The 24,451-nt window shown below is 32.1% G+C and overlaps 2 protein-coding genes across 4 annotated transcripts; one reads left to right on the forward strand and one right to left on the reverse strand.

Moving 5' to 3' along the window:
* The first annotated feature begins 34 nt into the window (after positions 1-34).
* On the forward strand, positions 35-3,194 carry LOC115243301 (26S proteasome non-ATPase regulatory subunit 5). Its single transcript, XM_029820159.1, has 3 exons — positions 35-174; positions 531-965; positions 1,385-3,194. Exons 2-3 carry the CDS (start codon positions 766-768, stop codon positions 2,721-2,723), a joined length of 1,539 nt encoding a protein of 512 aa, XP_029676019.1. The 5' UTR covers positions 35-174; positions 531-765; the 3' UTR covers positions 2,724-3,194.
* LOC115243298 (O-acyltransferase like protein) lies at positions 3,000-20,768 on the reverse strand. 3 transcript variants are annotated; one of them, XM_029820150.1, is made up of 10 exons: positions 20,329-20,768; positions 7,673-7,965; positions 7,142-7,317; positions 6,741-6,898; positions 5,656-5,751; positions 4,699-5,258; positions 4,011-4,316; positions 3,674-3,848; positions 3,432-3,574; positions 3,000-3,363 (listed from the first exon to the last, which is right to left on the reverse strand). In XM_029820150.1, the coding sequence occupies exons 1-10, from the start codon at positions 20,627-20,629 to the stop codon at positions 3,238-3,240; spliced, it is 2,334 nt and encodes a 777-aa protein (XP_029676010.1). In that variant the 5' UTR covers positions 20,630-20,768; the 3' UTR covers positions 3,000-3,237. The 3 variants fall into 3 exon arrangements, with proteins under 3 accessions (XP_029676010.1, XP_029676009.1, XP_029676008.1); XM_029820149.1 differs by having other exon boundaries at positions 5,656-5,754; XM_029820148.1 differs by having other exon boundaries at positions 5,656-5,787.
* Between the last annotated feature and the right edge of the window lie 3,683 nt (positions 20,769-24,451).

Below are 24,451 nucleotides of genomic sequence, written 5' to 3' on the forward strand. Positions count from 1 at the left end.
TTCGAAAGAATTTCTCGCTTTCGGATGTTTTTAGCGGTTATTTCGGAAAAATTCTTGTTGTTTTTCGTAATAATAATCTTTGCGTTTTATGTTGCATGTAATGTTGTTTTTGCTTTAAATTATATTGTGATTAATCTTGTAACGCATCGAATGCGCAGTTATCTTTCCTGATCGGTAAGCACTCTGTTTTTTTAGTATATTTACTTTTTTTACTCTGATATATATATATATATATATATATTTATTCATTATTTTTTTGATAATCACATTATCTAAGTATTTGCGTTGTAAAAACAACATCATATATATCTTATATTTGCAGTTGAATAATATTTTTAAATTTTTGTTAATATTAAAGATTTGAACGTTCTCGTTCGATATCACTTTTTTTATTTCGTTGCGTTTATCAGTTTTTTTATTTGCGCAGCACAGGCGCAATATTGCATGATTAAACGTAAACGTTTTCTCATTGGCGTTTAGCAGAGAAAACCGCTCAGTAGCAATCGAACGTGATTGGCTCTTACTTTTAGAACCAACAAATCAACGTCGGGTGTTGACAAGACGATAACTGAGAACTGAGCGCTTTCTCTGTCGAACGCGGCCATTTTCTCAAAGACGTCCCTAACCTGGAAGAGAGAGTTGCGTTGTTGTGTTTATGTCGATTGTCGATTAATGCTTATTCACGCGACGATTAATGCTAAGTACTAAGTGCTACTGAAAGTTGTTAAAGTAAAGCGAAGGCGAAGAATCGTCAATAAACCGACCATGACGGAATGGTATCAAGCAAGGATTTTGCGTCTATGCGAATCGAACAATATCGAGGAAAGGAAGGATATTTTGACGGACATCAAGATCAAATTTAATAACTTAAACAACTATTTGGATCGCCAACAAATCGCTCGAAATTTAGACTATGAACCACTTTTTTCACAATTAACCTCTAGTAACAGATACGATAACGATAGGTGAATTTTCTATGAGTTAATCAATCTCTTAAATTTAACATGAAACATGCAATGCGAATATTATAAGATAATTTTATCATAAACGTTTAAAAAATAAGATAATTAATATGTTTTTCTAAATAATATATTTTATATTAGTCTTGGACATTTATATTTGCAAATAGTCCAAATGTAGGATGTCCAAATGTTTGAAAATTGTCAGAGTATGTTAAAATTAAATATTTATATATAAACAATGATAGTCTGAAGATATGATTAGATACATTTAAATTATTATTTTATACGTACAACTATTATTCTTATAAAGTATAATATGGAATGTTTCTCCTTTTTTGTATGTAATTATATACAATATATAATATTTTCAAAAACTTATATTGTTAAGAACAAAAAAGTTTAACAATTTCTTTTTATTGCAGAGAAGCTCAGCAAATACTTGGAAATATTCTGTATGTTATGTCCTGTGTGCTAGAACCTGGAGAAATTTATCTGAAATATCCAGTTGAAGTATCTGCTCTGATAATTAATCCAAATAGTATTGTAAGAGAGCATGTACTATCAGAATTGCTGCGAGCAGCTTGTCATCGCCAAAAGATATTTCAATTGCTCGATGATACTACTCTTCTGATCTGTATTGTAGACAGAATCGGCGATGACAATATTTATATTGCTGAATGCGCGATGAAAATAGTGAAGAATGTTGGAATGGCTCCAAATGATTCACATATGTATAAGGGTGAATTCCTGAGGACATTCACCCAATTATTGCAAAAGAATGATACTATCAGCTTTCGCGTTTATGAAGTTATAGTGGACATAGCCAAGACATCCAGAAGGGCTTTGGAAATGTGGGCTCAATCAGGCTTACTGAACGGTTTAATCAACTTTCTGGATAATGAAGATATACTACTTCAGTTAAACGCTTTGAAAATATTATCTGAATTAACGATATTTGAGGAGGGTGTAAGTTACCTGGAACAGCAAGGGCTGTTGAATAAGCTAGCTCAAAAGATAGCGCAGGCCAACGAGAATCCTTTGTCAAATCTTTTGATTTCTGGTCTGATGAAGTTCTTTAGTAATATCGCGCGTCATTGGCCCAATGAGTTGTTTTCCAAATATCCTGTGGTAATCTCCGCGCTATTCGAGATATTCGATAGGGAGGTGGTAGAGAATCAGGATATCCTAGGTTCCGCAATGGATACTTTGGGATTAGTGTCCGCGAGTGTCGAGGGCAAGTACGCGTTACAAGCGCTAGGAGACGCGATGCCCACTGCTCTTAAAAAGATCGCCGAGATAGTGCAGAGAATGCCGACTTCTTTGAGAATTTGCGGCCTCAACAATCTTGCCCTTATACTCGAGGTCAAGACGGACGAACAGGACAATAGAATCTTGTCTCTGACGAAACTATGGTTCGATTCGTTGTGCGATGATCCGTTAGATATGATTGTATCGATATGCAGACAACCGTTCCACGATATCAGAGAGGCCGGTTTGGAGGTTTTGAAGGTGATCAGCTCTCAAGTATGGGGACAAGAGTATATATCCACTCATCCGGGTCTGGTGGAGTTCCTATTAGATAGAAATATCGAATCGTTCAGAAACTGCAAGAACACCAAGTACGTAATCGTGAAACGTTTGTCTCAAGCGGGGCCAGACATATTCGACTGGGATACTATACAAAAATTCAAGCAATTCGTTGATGAAGGTCCGTACTTTGTCAATACTAATAGAGAAGTCGCGATAGAGGATGCTTTATAAAGAGGAGAAGGAACAAATCCTTGCATCATTACTTGTTAAATGTTAATATTAAAGATATATGTTATATGTAATACATAAGGTAAACAACTTCTAAAAGACGCGACGTAATATTTATTTTTTATTTATATTGTTTTTTTAAAAAACATTAGTTACCATGAAAAAATTAAGCTTTTACATTTATTACAAAATCAATTTTACTAAAGCGCGTAATGTGCGCTTATTCTTTTTCTCACACAGTAAGAATATTCATTGTATCAGAATTTACATCGGAACTTATATATACAAAGAGAAATAATTTATTTTACATTTAGCAATACACAGAAAAGTCCATGCTGTTACATATTTGAGACAGATGAAACAAGTGGTGTTAATACAATGTATAATAACACTTACAATATTTTGCCATTGTTTCGCAGATCTTTACAAAACTCATACATAATATATGTAAATAAAATTGTATAAATAACCGTACGAGCGGTGTGTGTGTGTGTTAAATATGTTTTAATCTTTCTTATTATACACGCCTTCGCTTTTTCGGTGAAAGAATCTTCAGCATACTGACTACCGGTGCTTCGAAGGTGACCGACACTATGAAGGAGAACACATAAGACAGCACTAATTGTCCCAGGAATGTTAAAGCCTGAAAAATGACATTTTATACACAATACTCCATTATATTTACTTGTCTTTGCCTCGACATAAACTTACCACAATATCCTTCCCTAAATGAAACGGCGAATCTAGATTCATAGCGGTCAGACGAATTACAAGCGGATGAACTAAGTAAGCGCAATAAGTCACTCTGCTGAACGGATACAAAAGTGGCCACGACAGTATTTTATTTACATATCCTGAACTTATTTAATCCGTTTAATGCAACGATTGACTCTAATCGTTACAATTAGTCTAATAATTTTTTTTCTTTTTTTATTAAATAAGTATATTCTCACCTCCGTAACCGGTGCTACACGCTATTACGATCCATGCTAGACCGAGTGCCCACGCGCTATGGCTTAACGAAGAATACGCAGCGGATGTAGCGGGTGTAAGTTCTGCTTCGTATAGACCGTAAAGCAAACTTAAGAGACATGCGGAAGACAGGAGCCATCCCACGACGATGGTAGTCTAGAAATGATGATGTCAAAAATTATTTTCAAATTTAATTTGTATATCGAAGAAGAATTAATATCGTACAAATATTGCAAAGACATCTAAGAGAGCTTCCGATCTTTCAAACAAGCATTTTTTGAGATATATTTCTTGAATTTTCACTGTAGCTGATCGTACCTTGGACATTTTCACTTTACAATCAGTCTTAAAGAGGAAGTAACCGACGGACATCCCGATCAAGTAAGGACCTAATCTCGTCCACGGCTTGTCGTAGATCTTGTCGAAGAGGGCCAACGGGTCATCCGAGCTCGGCATGTGATTATTGACTAAAGCAACATAGGCGGTAGTTACCCACGAGCTTACCAATAGACTGACTAATGCGAAAGCTGCGATTTTGAAGTGAGTCGTAGCTAATACTAGTATGACACCACCCACTATGTAGAACTGTGTATCGTCTGCTAGGTACCAGCTCCAAAGCATGCACTGTAATGCCACAATATGAATTTATATAACTTCATCTACGGATGGTGGAGAAAGAATAAAATTCATAAACTATTAAAATAAAGTAAAAGAAAAAAAGATCAATATACAGATTAAAAGTATTAAATTGAACCCTTATTTTATGAAAATAATGGATGATTAAAAATCGAGATAAAATTAAAAGGAAGAGCTTAAAAGGTCATTCATTTAATCTTTATCATGAATGTATCAGGAATATAAAATGTCATTCTATTACAAAAAAATAGAATTAACTATCTTTAGAAATCATTAATCAAAGATTTAGAAAACAAGATATCTTATCACGTTAATAGATTTCTGTTAATTATAATTTTTTTAATCCTTTGCAAAGTAAAACAAGGCGCACCATTTGCTCGACGGGAAACCAAGTGTTAATATAGAGCACGTTTCTCCACCAGTAATTAGGACAATTGTAATGATCCGCCGTGGGAGGTTCGAAGACGGAGTTTGTGTGGAAATACTTCATCGAGATCTCAACCAGACCCAGGACGAACATGTACGGCGCGGTAAGCCTGCAGAATCTGTACATAAGAAGCCCGATAAACTTCAGGGTGCCCGCGATGAAGCCTCGCGTGCCCTGTGTGAGCCTCTTCAGGTCACCCTTTGCGTTGGTTCTGAAATATAGGAAGCTCACGAGCAGACCGCCCATGAAGAAGAAGGTGTCGACGCTGAAAGCTCCGTTCGTGATGGTCTGAAAGAGAAATCTCTTCTCCACAACCTTGCGATATTCCATGTTGTCCGAGTATTTGAAGAGAACGATGCACGTGTGCCCGAGGATAACCCAGGCCATCGATATCGCCCTGAGCCCGTGCACGGTGCTGATGGTGTCCCCACCCACATTACGGTCGCAGATGATCTTCATGTTGGCGCGAACGGAAAACGAAAGCAAAAGTTCCTCGGGGACATCTATAAAAGCAATAGAAAGTTTATTGTTCTGCCAATCATAAAAATTTTATTTATATTATAAAAATCATGCGATTTTAATTTTCTAAATCAGAGACTTAGATCTTTTAATTATTGAATTTCTTTTTATCTTTTATTTCATTTTTTTTTCAATTCGTATAAAAGACAGAGGAGAGCAGGAATTAAAAAGAATCCTTTTTTCTAATTTAATCATATTACTAAATTAGAGTGCGTTGAAAATATAAGAGGATGAGAGAGAAAATATCTAATTACTGATTTCGATGATATTGAATATATTCAAATTCACAGATGGTTCTTGGATTCTTGCTATTTATTATAATATTTGTTAATTTTTTTTACGACTCTAGGGATATGGATAAGACACAAAAATTTAACGTACTAAGCTGTCGTCCTTCCGTGGTAGACGTAGGTTGCAAGCCATTCTCACGATCGTTGTTATTATTAATCGGCTGCGCGCTATTGCTGCTAGAATCTGCTACTGGAACAGGAAGGTAGACCTTACCTTGTACAGCTATGGAATATAATAATAAATCGTGTCACTACTTCTGGTACCGTCCTTGTCTTGTCGTGATAGTCTGTGAGTGGTAGTCGGGCTTTATATTAATCCGCGTACTTTATTTCTCGCGAGAGACGCACAAGGTAATTGCGTTTCGCGCGATTACAGCATCTTCCTTTAGAGTTACCGCGAGATGAATTAGTATAGCGAGTTATAGCGTTTTTCTTTGCAAAACAGTTATTATGCTATGCTGAAACGCGCCTTACTTTTTGTCATTTAGTTATTATTTACATAAGTCTCAGCTTTTTTAATTTCGTACAAAGCGGTTCAAATTCCTCGCATCTCTTTTTGTCTACTAATTCATCTTTGTTTGGAATAAAATTTTTCCTCTTTAACAAAAATATTTATTTAGGACATTGATTTATAAAAAAATTTTAGTACATTTGAATTTTTGAAAATAATACAATTAATATACTGAAAGCATAAATATTGATGGCATTGGTCTTTCTTTCGTTAAACTCTAAAAAAACGTTACATTTAAAGAAACGTTACATAAAAAGAAAGGTACCTCGTTTTTTGTATCTCATTTTTTTAGTAATTAAAACGGTGAGATTCTCACATAAATCAAGCTCTATAAAAATAAATAAATTGTATTTTTTATTCGATTTTTATTTGTTGTTTTAAATTTAATATTTATAATCTGAGATTTAAGTACAAAGAAATGTTTAATGTCGAGAAATTGAGGTAAAGGACGCCACTCGTATTTTCATATTTTCAATAAGATAACGTCGACTTTGAATCGATTGAACAATGTATGCAAGAATTGAAAGAATATGCGAGGAATCTGTGACATCCTTTCGTAAAGAGCAAAAAATAACCGCAAAATAAAATTATCTTAATGCATTGATGTTATCTTTGCAATAACAGAAGAGATGATCAATAAAATTCTTGAACGCTAAGTTATTTACCATTTAACACTTTCCCATTGCCATTGGTGAGATTATCGAGCTTCCCGTGCTTCTCCAAATCGTAGATTACGTTTTTCTTGCAGGCTATTTTTTCCGATAGATAATAATCGTATCCGGTGCCGAGGATCATCAGTATCAGGACAATCGTGCTGACACCGCTAAAATACATTGAACATTTCCGTCATTCGCGCGCGTTTAATCACAATCCTTCAAAGGGTTTCAGTTTTCAACATTTTAAACGAATGAATAAAAAATAAAACGATTAAAGCAATACACATACATTCACGTATCATTAAATCTCATATCGAGTAATATCTATCTCATTTTTGGACAAAATATGACGTCTAGTTTTGTGTAGTTTAACTTTAATCGAGAATCTTTTTTTTTTACCGCAAACTTACAATAGAACCCAAAAGACCGGATCTGTGTACATGTCGTATAAATTGTGCTGATCTCTGACTTTTTCGATTAACGAGTATTTCGCCGCGAATTCGCCCGCGGCGAGTTTCCCGATCACGGCGACGTCGGATGCGGAGCACGAGAATGGCAGACAAACACCCAGGTGAATCAATCTTGTCTGAGAAATAAGAGAATAGACTTCCTTTATATTAAACTTCACATAAAATAATATACAATAAAAAAGTGTGCATTAGTTTATAGGAATTTATCGAAAAAGATATTTTATATATATATATATATATTTAACATTTTATAAAATTCATTATATTTTTAATATGATTTTTAATATTATTAGTATTATATATATAATTTGTAATATTGAAGGATACATTTCTTCGCGTGAAACATTTTGTATAAATAAATGTATTTTGTTAACATGAATTTCTTTCACATTTTAATAAAATAGGAAGACAAGTAGAAAAACATCGAATATTATTTTAATAAATAAATTACATAATATCGATGCTACTTACTGTTGTATATCGAGACGCGTTTATAGAAAGTCTCATCATGTAGAATCCTAGACGATAAGGAAGTTCATCGGAATCTGTTTGAGCCCACATACTGTTTCCGCTGAGGCCCGCATTAATTACTTTTCGTGGCTCGGCATTAAATTCTCGTACCTCTTCGATCGACGACTCTGTACCAATTTTGAGATTCTTTCGACTGTAATCTTGACCAATGTACTCACATTCAGTGGCTGATCCGATAAAGTATGAGTTTCCCCAAAAGAATCCATTGGTAAATCTGCCCGATGCATCGTCCACTGAAACGAGATGACAATAATTATTTTCGTATACTTTTCTATATTGTATGTATATTTCGAGTTTATTCGAGTTTATTTGGCAGAGACATAAAAAAATATATAAAATTTATTTATACTAAATATTTATACATGTCGCACAGAAGAGAAAAATATCATAGTAACAGTGTTTTCTTATTTTTTTATTCTTTTCATTATTCATGTTGTATCATTTTTTATGCAATTTTGATTGAGCTATATGTATTAAACGTGTTTTAGGAAGGAGAAATCAACCGCATGTTGGTCGAAAGAGCCATCGACATGAGAAGTAAGGTCACGAGTTCTGGAACACCTTGTAAGTGACGAAAGCGAATGCTGGAGAACACTTTCATCGGAGAGCTGTGACGATCGAGCCGGAAGTGGTCAGTCAGGTGAGTGCGGCGAAAGTACTTTTATACAAAGTAGGTCGACGACTCGTGAGAGAGTGAAAACGAGAATCTAGCCTCTGATTACGAGTCTGAGGGACGATGCATTGAGAATCTTAGATATGGAACTGATTCCACTTATTGAGAGATTGTTTTTAATCGAAAATTTCATATTCTATCGATTAATTACATTATTCTTATTACTAGAAAAAATGTATACATGTATGCTTAAAAAGTAGTATATTTTTTATCTTTTATAACTTGCACGAGAGATACGTATTTTGAAACGATCGATCAATTTTAAAAATTTCTAATTCTTTCATCAATCATTAAATCAATTAGAAGTTTTACATATAATTTTCCTAATTTTTTCTTATTTTGTTTAATCTTTATCAATTTCAACAATTGAATTCGGTTTTCAGTTTATAAATTTATTGCAACCCTACACACGTAGATACGCATACACTGTACTTTTCTATTTAATTGCAGTGAAAAGTTAGCTCATAATCATTTGTATAATTTTATTATAATTTATTTGCCTTTACTGATGTAAATCGTTCACAGATTAACCAACAGTGTCGGCTATTATCTAACATGATAACCGTAAACTTCGCTTAAATGTCAAGATATGGTGATTTCTATTTGATTAAATAACCGTACTGTGTAACTCTCATACGTATGCATTTAAAGAGAGCACGCAAGTGCGTTTTTTGCGTAAAGGTAGTATGATATCTCCTCGTTATCGTAACGTAGGTAATTTAAAGCGAGGGTTGGCGTGTCAGATCGTCGTCATCGGGGAGGCGTCACGACTGCTAGGCTTACGTCGGGAGGGCTTGCCTTCGACGAAGTATGCACTTTCTATTCGGGAAGTAAAAGATATTATTTAATCACGTCAGCATATGACGAAGGATTTAAGAATGTATTACATAGGCCTAGGCTTGACCGCGGATTCGTTACGTCACTTGCGGTTACGCACTTAAGGTTGCGGCCGACGTCACTGTTTTCATGCTCGTCCGTTTTTTGAAACGCATTTTGGGAATTTTTTAAGTTTTCGTCTGCTCCCGATCCTAATTTTAATTTACAGAAAAAGGTTTCATAAGATTCGGCTTAAGTTATTTAAGTTAGTTGCCTCTTTTGGAATCTCGAAGCTATAGGATAAGCTATTTGGATATTGATTGAATTTGCAAAATAAGGAATAATAATAAGAAATAACTACAAAAATTGTTAATTTAACTTTAAAATTAATACGTTTTTTAATAATTTATTAACTGTATTATTTTCATTTTTATGTGACAATTCTATTATTACTATTATGTTTTTTAGAATCCAAAAAATTTTTTCGGATAATCTCTTTTTATCATTTGATAGAAAGATTTTATTATTTGATAAAAATTCTTTTTTGAAAATTACTCAAATATTTTTTTTTTGTATTATGCAATTTTTTGTATTATGCATTAATAGAATGATCTTGTAAGTGTTCTACTAATCGATATTTCAACATTGAACTCCGTAGAATTTTTATAAATATTCTATTATAACTGGAATTTCGAGTTTATGGAGATAAATGCAAGTTAGGTTTTTTATCTTTATGATTGCATTACACAGTTTCAGATAAAAACTATTATAATTTACTTTAATCAACAAGCTTTGATTGTATCATCGTGATTTGTTGGTTTTAGTATTTTCTTAAGCGTTTCACAACGCATATAAATAGCATTTTTATTCATGTTTTTCTTATTCTGTTATTTAAAAAAACACTGCTGCAATTTACTTTCTGCTACATTAACTTTTATTTATCTTTTACTAGCTTACTTTCCAGAAGGATTGCATGTATGTTAATTATATGCCGATTGTAAAACTAAATCAATGCGAATAATTTACAGGAAAGAATGATTACGGTAAGCAACATAAGAATGATATAATTGCCATCAATGATTATAAAGTCATAATTATAGTATTTGCAGTATATGTAATGCACACATAATAGGTGAGAGATTTATGTGAAAAGATCTAATGAGATTTCCGTATTCGCATTCCAAATTGATTAGATATGCCTATATAAAGATGATGATGAGGATGATGAGATGATATCTATGTTTTTCTCTTCTCTCCCTTTTCTCTCTCTCTTCTATTTTTTCTTCTCTCTTCTTCTTCTCTCTCTTATATCACGATATTTATTAGTTTGCATTTTAAATTATTAATTTTAAATACATTTTTTTCTAATTTCAAAAAAAAAGAATATTTTATTTCGTAAAAACTCTATCAAGAAAAAATTTATTGATAAAGATTAGTTGTAACTCTCTTCGAATTTAAAAAAAAAAAAATTTCAAAGAAAAAGTAAAAAAGAAACATAGGTTTGAAAAATTTCATATTTCTTTCAAAAAAAAAAAAGACTTTTGCTTATCGATCATTGACATTTACTATTGTTAATGTTTGGTGATTTATGAATGATCTACGCGAGGACTCATAGTCAGATTAGAATGACTTTTAAATTGTAAGTTAGTTACAGTTCTATATTGTAAGTTTTTAAAGTCAAGTTCATGATCGGCACGATTCCAGTTGCTAGAAAATAAAAATAGTCAATGCACTCGATCTCATTGAACTTTGGAATCTTATAATAGCACTATTTTATATTCCATTCATACACGTGCTGTAACACCATATCGCGGTTAAAATCTTGTCGTAACATAATTCTAGAGAACAAGTAATCGTAAACAATACTTAATCTCAATTTAGCATAAAACTTTTTTTTTAGTTAAAAATTTAATGTGTGTGTGTGTGTGTGTGTTATATTTTATTATATATAAACATCTTGAGAATATAATCTTTATATTATATTTTTTTATATTTTTGATTACTCATCAATATAGATAAAGTGTGTTGTATATTGTTATATTTCTCGGTAAACAAAGAACAATTGGTAATTGCTAAAAACTTAAAGAAGATCAAGAATTTGGCGATATGTGCTATTTAAAAAAAAATACGTGTACAATAAATAATCCGAAAGTGTCTGTTTCATATATAATTCTCTTGCCTTACTTCTCGAAACTTTATCGCGATGTTCATGAACGCTAAATTTATGTTGGATTAACAGTAAGCAAAATTTTATTTTATAATATAATTATCTATTAATAGAATTAGAATTGCGATATTTTGCAGATGAAAAAATCAGTTTTTATTTTGAAAATTTGAAAATAAAATAGCAGGTTATTCGATGCATGAAGTAATGAAATAATTTAGCAATTGCAAAATTGGCTTTACGGTTGTCTGCTAGAAATGTTGTAGCTATTTTATTCATTATATTCATTATTTGCACAAAATGTTTTACGATGATATCTTAATTGGCTGTTTTCAAACTCTGAGTATTAACTATCCACGGACATGGTTGAGAAATTCTCGATATTTACTTTAATTGTATTTTGATTTGACAGTTTTATATACACTCGTTAAAATTGTTTGACAGCAATTTCCTGTCGTGATTGCAGTAAATTTCACGTACATTTGAAAGAAAAGGTCCAAGCAGGAAATGCGCTAACACTCGACGATATTGAAGGCTAAAAAAAATAGTGATCTTACCAAAAAGGTAATATTATTTTGCACTTTTTACGCAGCGTTATTTTTTCAAGACGAGTCTTGAGAAACTTTAGGATTGCATTACTATTGTTTCGAATTTATAATAATCAATAACGATTAATAATTAAGTACAGAATACGCGTAAAATATATATCTTTTGTTCATAATTCTAAATATAACTAGCTTCTTGCATCAGTGTATTTTTTTCAATTATGCAAACTTATTGTTTATTTCTTTATTTTGTTACGTAGATCTATTTGTATACGTAGTGCGTATATAAGTGGGAGAAAGTGTGAATTCGAAGATAGAAAGAAACGCGTTTGCATACTGATTGAAGTTAATGTGTTGCAATACTACTATCTAACCATCTGGCATTGGACGATATTAATGTCCGTCTGACATTGGTTTGCTTTTTTCAATTGACGCGGAGGTCGCGTTAGCGAGAGTATAAACGTCCTTGACTAACAATATGAAAGTGGAGCGTATACGAATTTCTTTGCCGCGCGATATGCTGGTGAAAGTGCCTGGTCTATATAGATCAGAATTCATAATTTTGTCCAGTAATCTAAACTTTTGACATTTGGATTTGGAATAATTCGGCTGTTTTCTTAATTTAGTCTCTTCTCTCGATTTTTTCATATGAGAATATATCTCTCTTAAATATGACATATATTGCTAAAGGACAAATTTATGGTTGCTTTAATTAGATGTATAATTCATTTTTACGTTGTCAAATAAAATCTCTCGCAATTTATTTACGAAATATTGCAACTGACTTTTTATACAATCATAGACCACTTTGTCACGTGTCTGATAATATTAGCTTAACTGACTTAACGGTCATTGACGTAGCAATAATATTCTCCTCTTAAACTCCCAGTTACAAGACATCATTTGACTTATTTTTATTCTAAAATACTAACTGAATAGGAATGTTATTGAAATATTGTAAAGTAATGTCAAATCAAAAGATCAACATTACTGATTATTAAAAAATAAATTTTCAATAAATTTTGGATTAATTAGATTAAAATATATTTAGCTGGAATTTTTCTAAGAGTAATCTTATAAGCTACAAGATATCAATTGCGGTTTATGGATTTACAAGTGATCCAATTAAACCCAAGTAAATTAGAAAAAAGTTAGAGAAAAGTTAGCATACAGAGACACATGGATTAAAACAAGGCAAACTATTGTAAAAATTCCGTGATATTTTATTTCTTACTTATTTTCTAATTACACAAAATACTGGATTGACATTCAACAACATTCGTGTACACGAATGAAAGCAAACAGGTGAATTTTAAAACATATGTCCCTCCGAAAGAGAGACGCGGTAATTTTCTTTTTCCGACATGCACGAAAATGTGTAATAATCTCGATACACGAAAGTGAAACGCATCCCGTTTCTAACGCAGCTGTCATTTATAGTCATGTTGCGACAATAAATTGGTACGTTTCAAAACGAACCCATAATTGGTCGCTAGTGAAACAGTTGTAGTGTGATTGACCTTTTCGTTTATTTGCAATTGAGCAACACGAATCCAATCGAATCAAAATTCTGCCCGTGACGATATACACGCAACTGGCCAACGTATTTCTATGCATCGATCATATGAAAAAATGCATCCGACTCACTCTAATTCAATCAGGTTGCAATTTAACGATTTCTTGCGGGCTATATTATTATTGTAATAAAAAAAAATATTATCTTTCTCGATATCATTCGAAATTTAATTATTCATCTAAAAATGCGTTTTGAATGCAAAAATTTTAAACACGATCATTCAATATTGTAATTTAACGCAGAATTTTTCTCAGATTGCTCCAATATATTGCGATTAACGAATGCAACTACAAAAGTGTTTAGCGGTGATCGTAAAAAATTACAGATAGAAACGTGGCTGAAGAATGAGCAAATACATTTGTCAATTTTTGGGGTCGTTAACGACGTATACTTTCTATCCTGTTTTTTTTTCACTTCATTAGCATCTGGAACCACTTGTGGAATCGTCACTTTTCTGATAAATTGGAAGACTGAAAAAATTTGGAAGTTTTTTTTCACATTTCAAAAATCCGCGAAGAGAAATGTTAGTAAATTTTTTTTAGACAGAAACAGATACGTACGTAACTTTAGAATTTATTCTTCTTTGAAAAACATTTGCGACAAGTAGATTTAATTATTGTATATCAACGCAAATTGAAATATTATTACAGTTATTAGTTATACTTGTTACCGCAGATAAATTGGTTATTAAGCATGGTTTATCAACTTTATATAACGTGCAATTGTCTTTGCTTTAATTTCATTTCTTCGGAATCCGGCAATAATTAACAGCAATTCCGTTATTAGTATTGTTTACGCAATTGGGAATTTCTCTGATTAAATAAGTGATATTTATTCAGTAGAAATGACCGAAAAGCGAGTATTGATCTTTAATTTCCTGTTTCTTTCTATGCGTAACTCTTTATAGTTTTCTTTATAGTTCAAGTATTCGTAGAAACATATCTTTGTAGCAATTGAAATGAGATAATATATCAGAGTGATATATAGGAAAATTGCGGCCGCGACAATCGATAGTTTAATGATACTATCGGTGCCGTTTAACTAGTAGCGGCTAATTTTACTTAATTTTACTGCCAATCATATCGAATGTCAATCTGCGGTTAATACTCGCTACACACGTAGATGACGTATAAGTTTGTATAACATAGAAATTACTTAATCAGTGGGTCGGACATTCTCACGCTACATAATCACGGGGATACGCCTTCACATGTGAAATATGCCTGAAAAATCTAACATTATAGATATATATCACAGCTCATAATCTTATCGCTTTTCACAGTTTTAACGCTCTAAGAACATAGAATCAATTAAGTTTCACAAATACAACTTTAGCTAATTATATTTATAAAAATAATCGATAGGAAAGAGCGTGCAATATTTTTAAACGCGTTAGGATTAATAAGATATCTTCATGTTGTTTTATGTAATTTTGTGTGTTTCATTTAACGCAATCGTTAATATTCGCAAGAACGCGAATCGTCGTGGATCGAATGAGCGTAATCCTACGACACGCTACTCGCCGATATTACCGTCTAAAGCAAATCGTTTAGAAACAGAAATTCGCGTTTCCGCGAAAGCGAAAGCTTGCGATTTCATCCCCAGCTGCCACGTAACTCTTCCTTCTCGAATAGTATAATCTCGCTAATCGCAATGTCGATTTGGACTCGCGCCGCTTTCTAATGCCAATCGAGTGTCCCTGCACGTCTTTGTCTTTACAATGCAATTGTAAAACAAAAATTATACACGCGCATGCTTCATGCTATATGTGTATTTTAACATATACGTAATCCTGATATATGTGTGTGTTTACGCATTACAGTCTCTCGGAGAGATTTATTTATGTAACTTTTGGATAAGGATCGCAGAATACTTTATCCTCCGATCAGCACTTTCCAAGGGTAATGAAATATGGAACGATCAAGAAATTATATAACTTTCTTCCCGCTATATTACAAGTTGCCTCTTAATTTTATAATTAAATAATCGTATTGATGAAACATGAATAATTATAATTTCTGTTACATCGTAGAGCGAAATAAAATAGTGCAAGTTTACGATAATGAGTCATACATTTTAGGGAAAATATAATGCTTAAATTCTTTTAACGTGAAATAAGAAATAATAATTGAATTTTTATCTTTATAGCTCTAGGAAATAAAAAATTATAATAAAAATCGCTGAATTAAATATACACAAAAAAGAGCACACTTCTCTCTACAAAAGTTTTCTATCTCTTTAAGTAAATTAGACATGATTTTTACGCTTTTGCATGCATCTCATTTTATGCATATATTATAATTGAGCAATTTTATATTCAGCATAATAATTCAGCAATTTTCTTCCAAGCAATTTGTAACGGTAGAAACCAGGAAGTGATATTTTCTATTTGTGAAGACAGTGGAATATACAACGCGTGAGAAAATAAGCGCCTCCGAAAGTCGAAAGAGCGGCGTCATGTTCGAGATAAACGATTCTTTTTAAAGTGTCATAATGTCCTCTCTAATGATAATTCTTTTCGAGCACAGATGCATCTTTCACCTTTGCTTGGGTATAAAGTTCGTGAGATTCAGGAATGAATACCGCGACGATGATGCATATCGCGGGCTCACGAAGAGTGAAAGCGGCCGATTAAGTTTGTTTTCTTTGCGATTAGGACCCTGCTTCACGTGTGTAATGATCATTTGACGAGAGGAACGAATCGAAAACAACGAAACTCGGCCGTAAAAATCGGCGCGAAAAATCGGCTCACGAATATTTTCCCTCGATAAATTGCATCAATATTTTTTCGATGACTTTTCCTAAATTTCCGATCTCTGAAAATGAAAGAGAGAGTGAGAGAGAGAGAGAGAGAGAGAGAGAGAGAGAGAGAGAGAAAGAAGAGAGAGTGAGAGAGAGAAAGAGAGATAGAGAGAAGGTGAACCCTGGCCCACTTAAAACTTTTACCTGAACGCCTTCAGACGCCAGGTAAAAGTTTTAGGTCCCTTCTCAAGTTTCTTCCGGAACAAGAAATTCGGAGAAAAAGAAAGAATATTTGTTCGTGGTTTGAGGTTGTCTGAGTAATTTCGAGAAAAGAAATGAAATAAACTTCATAATATGGAGAAATGTACGAATGTATATAAAAATATTCTAGCATATATATCGCGATTTATATACAGATATTGTGATATCGTAAATATATATGTAACTCTTAATTATATATAAACTATTTCTCTTTTACTACGATATCGAGTATTTTTGAACGATATGGTATTTTGAGAGGAAAATAATTTATATAAGAATTAACACACACAGTTTGTATCTTTTTTTCGCGTATTACGAGAAACACGGTATGCAACCGGATCATATTTTGAAGTTGGTTTTTAGTTACGTTAGGCTTTCAAGCAAAAACAGAACTCGTAAAGTCGTGAAATTTTTTAATGCGGTCTAAAATAATAAAATTGTTTATGTTTGAAAAAGATAAAAAACATTTCTCTTATGATACGCGTGAAAGTCGTGAACAAACTTTTTCAGTCAAAAAATAACAAATTATTACACAAGCGTACACAAACTTTATTACCAATTTCTAATTGATAATTTTTTATTATTACACTATAATTAGTGCGTCTGGGCTCCGACTGGCCGTTTTTTCTCCTTTTATTGATATTTATCATTCGAGCCTCTTTTATTTTATTTTTAAATTTTAATTTGTTATATCTTCTAAACCAATATCGTCCCCCACTTGATTTTAGTGGGAAATTACTTAAAACACACACACGTCCCCTCTTCCTACACATATCTAACAAGTGGTGAAAAAATTGATGAAGTGAATTAATTATGTATATTTATCAAATATATTTCTCGCTTTCTCTCCGATAGAAATTATATATTTTTTTTTAAAATAAAACAGAAGAAAAGACATTTTCTTGTAAAGAAACGATTGCATGTTGCATACGCTCGGCGCGCGTTTAACGAATATGTGAGAAGTGGTATTGACCGAGAAAAGTGAAACGAGGGCGCGACTCGTTAACCGGCGCCACGTTTCTCGTGAAGCCGGCACGTTTGATGCTCTTTGCCTTGTAAAAAAGTGAAACCTCGTGAAACCACGAAAGTAGACAAATTAGGAAGAGGTAACGGAAGAGGAGACCGAAAAGCAATTGTTTGTAAGAATATTCCCGACCGGTTCATTAACGCGTCTCCTTTTTTTCTTCGACCGAAGTGTGAACCGGATGACATCAACAGAATATCTTCGAATCGTCGTTAATCTTAAAAACGTTAACGTTTTTGACAAATTCAAAATCGATATTTACTCGAGGAAAGTTACGAAGTAGAAGTTGTCACTTGACGACTTTAATTGATATGCAACATTTTAAGTATTGCGTTTTTAATTAAATCTCCAACTAGAAATACGCAAAATTAAAGTCCACTTGACAATTAATGATATCTCGTTGATTTGATCTTATTAGAAAAAATATTGATTGTAGCTTGATCTCAAGAGATCAAGTCTCGACTCAATCTATCATTAAAATAACGACAGACAACAATTCCGAGACACTGACGGCATATCCTTACGGATGCATTTCGTTTCTGCGATCGTGATGCAATTGAAAGAGATCATTCGAATAACTTGCATCTCACTCAAATGATTTAGCATGATTATCTTGCGATGCAATGTAATTTAGAAAGCTGCATGAGGGAGAAAGTTTGCAATACATAGGAAGTAACATGCATACGTAGAGCGTATAAAAATGTTCCGTATAAAATGCAGAATAGGATGTATAATCAGATCAAGAAACAAATCTTTATACCTATGTAACGTTATTGATTATATAAAGGAATATTGTAGATGTGTCATAAGAGATATTTATAACGATATAAAAAAGAGAAACATAATAATTATATAATCGATGTCTCGAGAGAGAAATTATTTCAATTATATTAAATTACAATTTTTAGATCTGTTTATATAACTTACTTAAACTATGGTAAACCTCGTTTTATATTATTTAATCAAAAGTACAAGTTCTTTAATTGCAAATGTTTTGCATTTTTAATCGTAATCGTGTTGCCGTACAACGTGTTGACTTTGCAATTTCTGCTTTATCTTTATGCTTCTCTTAGTCATTACGAATAAAAATACAGATAATCGTAATCGCGTTGCCGTACAATGACTTTGCAATCTCTGCTTTATCTTTATGCTTCTCTTGGCCATTACGAATAAAAATAAAGATATTTGTAATCGCATTGCTGTACAATTACTTTACGATCTCTGCTTTATCTTTATGCTACTCTTGGTCATTACTAATAAAAATATAGAACAAAAACATAGAATATAGTACAAGAATCTTCGTGGAAAAAAAAAAAAAAATATTGATGATGTATAATTATTATTTTGTTTTCTAATGTTTTTTATTGGAATAAGAAATTAAATGCACAGTAAAATCACTTTTTGCACAGGTTAAACAATTTGTTTCAAGTACAGAGGAAATCCTAGTTGTTGCAGTGAAACGAGAATTTCCTTCATAAAACAGGTGAAACAGGTTTGCTTGCCTTGTACGGAAGGTTTTTCTTCTGTATATAGTAGCTTCACACATTATGATAAAAAGATTATAATAAAAAAGATAATAAAAATAACCACGAAGGTTCTTGCGCTGAGCTCATTGTTTCTCTTCCGTATATTTATATTCTTAATGAGACCCAAGAAGATAAAGCAGAAATTGCATAAAGTTATTATACGACAATATGATTGAATACGCGAAAGACTTTAAATTAAATGACTTCGAACAATCTCTAAAATGAAGCCTATTACATAAACAGAGACCTAGAAAGTATATAATTCAATATAATCAATGTCTCTTCCTTCGAGACGCTCATTAGCTATGATCGTATTCTATTAGCAGGCAAACTGTCGAGACTGTTTCGTTCGGAACATCGAAATTTTGATGTTATAAATTAGTTTAAATTAATAGATACATAATGTATTATATATTATAATTTTGGCATATATTGAGATAGCCTAGCAAAGTTAACAGTTCGATAAAGTTGTAATATAATAAATTTATATTAATTATTAATCACAAAGAAGAAAAATTATTTTTTTAGAAAATATGATTAAGATGATTAGGGGAATGTATTAATAAGCGATATTATTATTTCCGAAATTTGCGAAATAGGCTGCTCTAAATCAACCGATAAAAATTTTGTCTCATAAGTGCTCTTAAAAATTTAATAAGAAGTTTTAAAAACAATTACGATCTATACATTACTGCTGCTGCTAATGTCGCGGTTGTTGTGGCTAAACTTTCTATTGACATAATAATTTTTGCTTATTTACAATGTGTGTAATAATTTCATAATACAGGTATAAGAAGAAAAAGAGAAACATGAGCAATGACAATTGACCTGCTACTATATAAATAACAGTTTCACTTGTCTTTCATAATAAAGACTCTAACAGTTATAGATAGAATCGCATAAATTATTATATTAGGTTCATGGAAAAGTTTTTAACATATTAAAATTATATGCGAAAAAAAAGAAATTACTATCTCACCAAAATATTATAGAAATAATTTATAATTTACTTACATGATATTAATATTTTTTTAAATATCTAACTGATAACTTTTAGATATATTCTAATTTATTATTTGTTTTTGAAATTTCGTATTTTTAATTTAATGATTTATTAACAAACAAAATATATTTTTTAATTTATAAATAGAGGAGACTAATAGAGTTTTGTACAAAATTTAAAATTTTGGTTTCATTTAATTTAGAATTTCGAGTTTGAATTAAAATACACAATTGAATAACGTAATGAATAGCAAATCTTAATCTTACCTTTAAGAGCCCATAATTCTTCGTTCTTCAAAGCTTCGACGTACGTTGTAATATCTTTGCTGCATTGCACCCCGACAGCGTATTTTCCTTCGGCCCAATTTCTTACTAAATTACGCGCACTGAAAACGTCCAGCGTGTCCGACAGGCTGGTCCAGTTTTTTTCGACCACACTAGTTGTTGGTGGCAAGCTTCTTACTCGGAGAATCGATTCCTCTGCATTATCATTTGGTACACCGGTAGATATCTCTTCGGCATAGATCGCGGATAGCGATATAAGCAAAGTGACAATTAGCAAACGCATCGTAATTCTAATCTTATGTTTATCTCATAAATGTTCACAAGAAAGATCGACGAGGCGCGGTTTGGAAGAAAATTCGCGCGGAAACACTAATCGCGAATCTTCAGCATCGTCGTCGATTCAGACAGCAGGCTCTTTGTAATCGATCGTCGAGAAAAAATCCTCTTCTAAACAGACGAACGGTGTGTCACCGAATACCTGAAAAGTCTACGAGCAAATAAAATATCGATCCTCTGTCAGGATGCTCGTGACATTGTCACGGAGGATTGTCACAGAATTTGCCTCACTTCTTTTCGCACTTGGATAATATTGGACCTTGATTGATCACGTCGATCCGCGATTTACCGAAATTATGTCAATCTTTGAAATTCCATTTCTGTAACTGTCAGAAGATTTTGATAATGCGATCTTTTAAGCTCATGGTAATGTCGATACGTCGGGTTTGTTGCATCTATTCTTAATAAAAAAAAAAAAAAAAAAAAAAAAAAAAACAAATAAAAAAGGGAAAGATATGATAGGATCTTCTCAGATGAACCTTTCTTTCTTGTTGAATGATCCCGGATCAACTGTACGAGTAGATTGTAGTCCGGCCAATGGTTCTTGAATGTTTCGCGGCACCATAATGAAGAGACTGGTGGGGTCGAGTCTTCCTGTGGAGTGAAAACTGACAACCTTTAGACTGCGCGCAAGGCAACTGTAATTCATTGACGGCACATGTGTCCGGGCACGTTTCGGATGTCTAATAATCAGAGAAAAAGAGAAAGAGAGAGATGTCCTTTTTTTAGTTAATTTAAAGTAATTCTACAATTTTTTCTTCTTGGAACAATTTAACGAAGTATAGCTACTGCTATATATAAAAATTGCTTGAATATACAATTTTTTGTTAAAAAGTCAACATTTGTTAAAGAGCCTGGCATTAAAATTCATATAGTCTTATAGTCGAGACGTTCGTGTACACAGGATTTAATCCGAACTTATCGGTTGAAATTCTGAGGAAGTTGACATCAATTTCCTAGGATAATTTTTTGTGCAAGAACGGTATATTTTATTCCTCGCACATCTTAAACGAGACGTTTAAAAATCAACCATCTCAGAACTTTCGCTCTGAAAGGAATAAATTAATGATATTCGAGAGTGTAAACATTAATAATATTCTTAGAATTGCGCATCATTATTCTGTCACGTTTAAATACATTACATAACTGTAATACCGGTTTCGCATTTAGCATCATTTAGCGTAGAAAAAAAATGTCCGTCTTTCTTCGGTCCAGACAGTGGATTGATGCATATTGTATATCGGCGAGATAAAAAATTTAACGGAAAAGATGTCTCCTTTCGACGACGATTTTTTTAACTTCGTATCGATATAATAATGAAGAAGCAAAAACTCCTTCTTTTAATATATTCAAATGCGCGAAACAACCTGCAGCAGGATGTAACGCGGACCATGCTGTTTCGGGTAATGAATTGCAAAAGTTACAGCGTCGCTTCGCATGAGTTCGTGCCAGATTAACGACAGAGTCTAAAAGAAGTTTCACTATGAAATTTCATACTATTAGAGAAACGTTTCTCTCTTTCTCTCCCTCTATTTCTCTCTTTCTTACCAATCCTTCGACAAACTATCATTGGTTGTTCGGTCATGCTGAAAATTTGTCTCTTACGCGAAGCTCTTCGACAATGACTTGCTCGCAACGTCGTATAAGCGGACGATAAAGCACTGTCGAAGATTCTGCGTCAAAATAATCGTTGACAGAAAGGATTTCATAAATGTTGATGAGTAGAACGCGCGTTGCCTCTTCCGCAAGAAATGACGGTAAGTTTTATGCAAACCAGAGTATTGCTCCATTAACATAATTATTATTACGTAAAGTAAACCACATCTCGATAGTATAATCTTTTATACGCGACAGCTATTTTTTCGCAATTTTTCGGTTTTACTTTTTATATGCGGAATTAAAATTTTTTCATATATCGACAGGTAATATGTAAATATTTCGAAACTTTCTTCCAAAAGACGGAATGATTTACGAAGATATTATTTTTCTATATTCAGATTTCACTTTTATTGATAATATATACATTTTTACATTAAAGCATAAGTTAAAAGAAAGATTGTAAGTTTTACAAATACATAACTTGTTAACTTGTCATCGTGTAATGAAATTAAAATAATCTTAGTCGATTATTGAATACCAATCAGCAATCATGTAATGATACGGTATTTCCGCATAACAGAAAGTGAAATTAATAGAATCTGTGAAATGGTTTCTACGGTTTCTGAATCTTTGATTAATGATAATTTGACTAATTGTAAATTATTAGAATTACTCGATGACAAGAACAAAAAATGTTTACAATGCTTTATCACAAAAAAAAAGTATGATTTTTCACATTGATTAAATTACACATCCCTTGCATTTAATTTAAATTGTATCAAAATAATTTGCATATTTACAATATTATAATAAAAAGCTTATACTTGAAATAATGGAATACAAATCATGCAAAGCATTTCTCACATCTTCAGAAACACGCAAATATTTTTTATTTCACACAAACGCTATCTCTATTATATTAAATATACTATAGTAAAAAACATATATTTGAAGTACTGGAATATAAATTGTGCAAAGCACTTTTTACAACTTCAGAAACATAAATATTTGTTTATCTCATATGCAAAGTTCCATCCCTTTTAATGTGATTTCCAGTCTCTCATGGGATGAACTATCCTCAACAAGGACACTACTGGTGCTTCGAAAAACAAACACAGGAATAGCGATGCAGCGTATGATGCCACTACAACTCCGAAAAATAGAAATGCCTGTAAAATAACACCGATATTAGCTAAAAAAATCTACAAGCAATAAAAATCGTTAGTATATATATTATTTATGTTTTAAATTACATCAAGTTTTTCTTTATTATTTTAGATAATGTAGAATTAATTTACATTTTATCCAGTCTTTTACGCAAAATTTATATTAATAAAAAACATAATTTCCGAAAAAGTTAAATTATATTGAATAATATGCAAACATAAATTTTTATTTTTGAAAAAACATGTTTTTGGATTAAAAAAATGACAACAATGAGACATTACACGGAATACGCTAATCATAAGCTAACTCTGAAAAGAGGATATCATACTTTTCTCGTTACTTTCATCAACGCATGTGAGTCGGGATCTAGCGGCACGTGCAGCAATATGCTGATTTGGCATAGATCGGTAATGAAATCAACTGTATTTTATATATCCAAATATTTAAATTTTTTAACTTATTTTCAACTAATTTTTTCTAATTACTTATTATTCATTTCTCGCAAAGTATTTAGATAGTTTGCATTAAGTACAAGATTCAATATTCGAAAATAGTGACTCTGGATATTTACATATCAATTCAATTAGAAATTTGCTGCGTCAAAAATAATATTTATTATTTAACGCAACTGTTATATTTTACAATTTTATTTTTGTATAAATCATATATTCTCTTTTATATTAATCTAATTTGTTGATATAAGAGATCTCTTGCATATCGAGATGAAATATGTTTTATAACTAAGCAGGTAAGATACCAATCGAGCATTATTTTGATATTTTGATAACAATACTTTTTTGTAAAATATTATTTTGGTAAAAAAGTACATAAATATTTCATTAAGAAAAATTTTCTTTATCAAACACACATATGATTTTAACCTTGTAGTCCATTGACCATATTAACCGATAGGTGTCATGTTTTTGTATTTCTGTTTTTTTTTTTTTTTTTTTTTTTTTTTTTTGGGTTTAAAATTTGTCAACTCTTTTATGTCGGTTTTGGT

This window comes from Formica exsecta, unplaced genomic scaffold, assembly GCF_003651465.1.
Source record: "Formica exsecta isolate Colony F162 unplaced genomic scaffold, ASM365146v1 scaffold72, whole genome shotgun sequence".
Classification (NCBI taxonomy): domain Eukaryota; kingdom Metazoa; phylum Arthropoda; class Insecta; order Hymenoptera; family Formicidae; genus Formica; species Formica exsecta.

Coding starts and splice junctions, on each gene's coding strand:
- LOC115243298 (XM_029820148.1), bottom strand. CDS start 20,629: ATGCGTTTGCTAATTGTCACTTTGCTTATATCGCTATCCGCGATCTAT. Junction 4,317..4,698: donor GGTTTCCCGTCGAGCAAATG/GTGCGCCTTGTT, acceptor GTGGCATTACAG/TGCATGCTTTGGAGCTGGTA. Junction 3,364..3,431: donor ATTTAGGGAAGGATATTGTG/GTAAGTTTATGT, acceptor GTCATTTTTCAG/GCTTTAACATTCCTGGGACA.
- LOC115243301 (XM_029820159.1), top strand. CDS start 766: ATGACGGAATGGTATCAAGCAAGGATTTTGCGTCTATGCGAATCGAAC. Junction 966..1,384: donor AACAGATACGATAACGATAG/GTGAATTTTCTA, acceptor TTTTTATTGCAG/AGAAGCTCAGCAAATACTTG.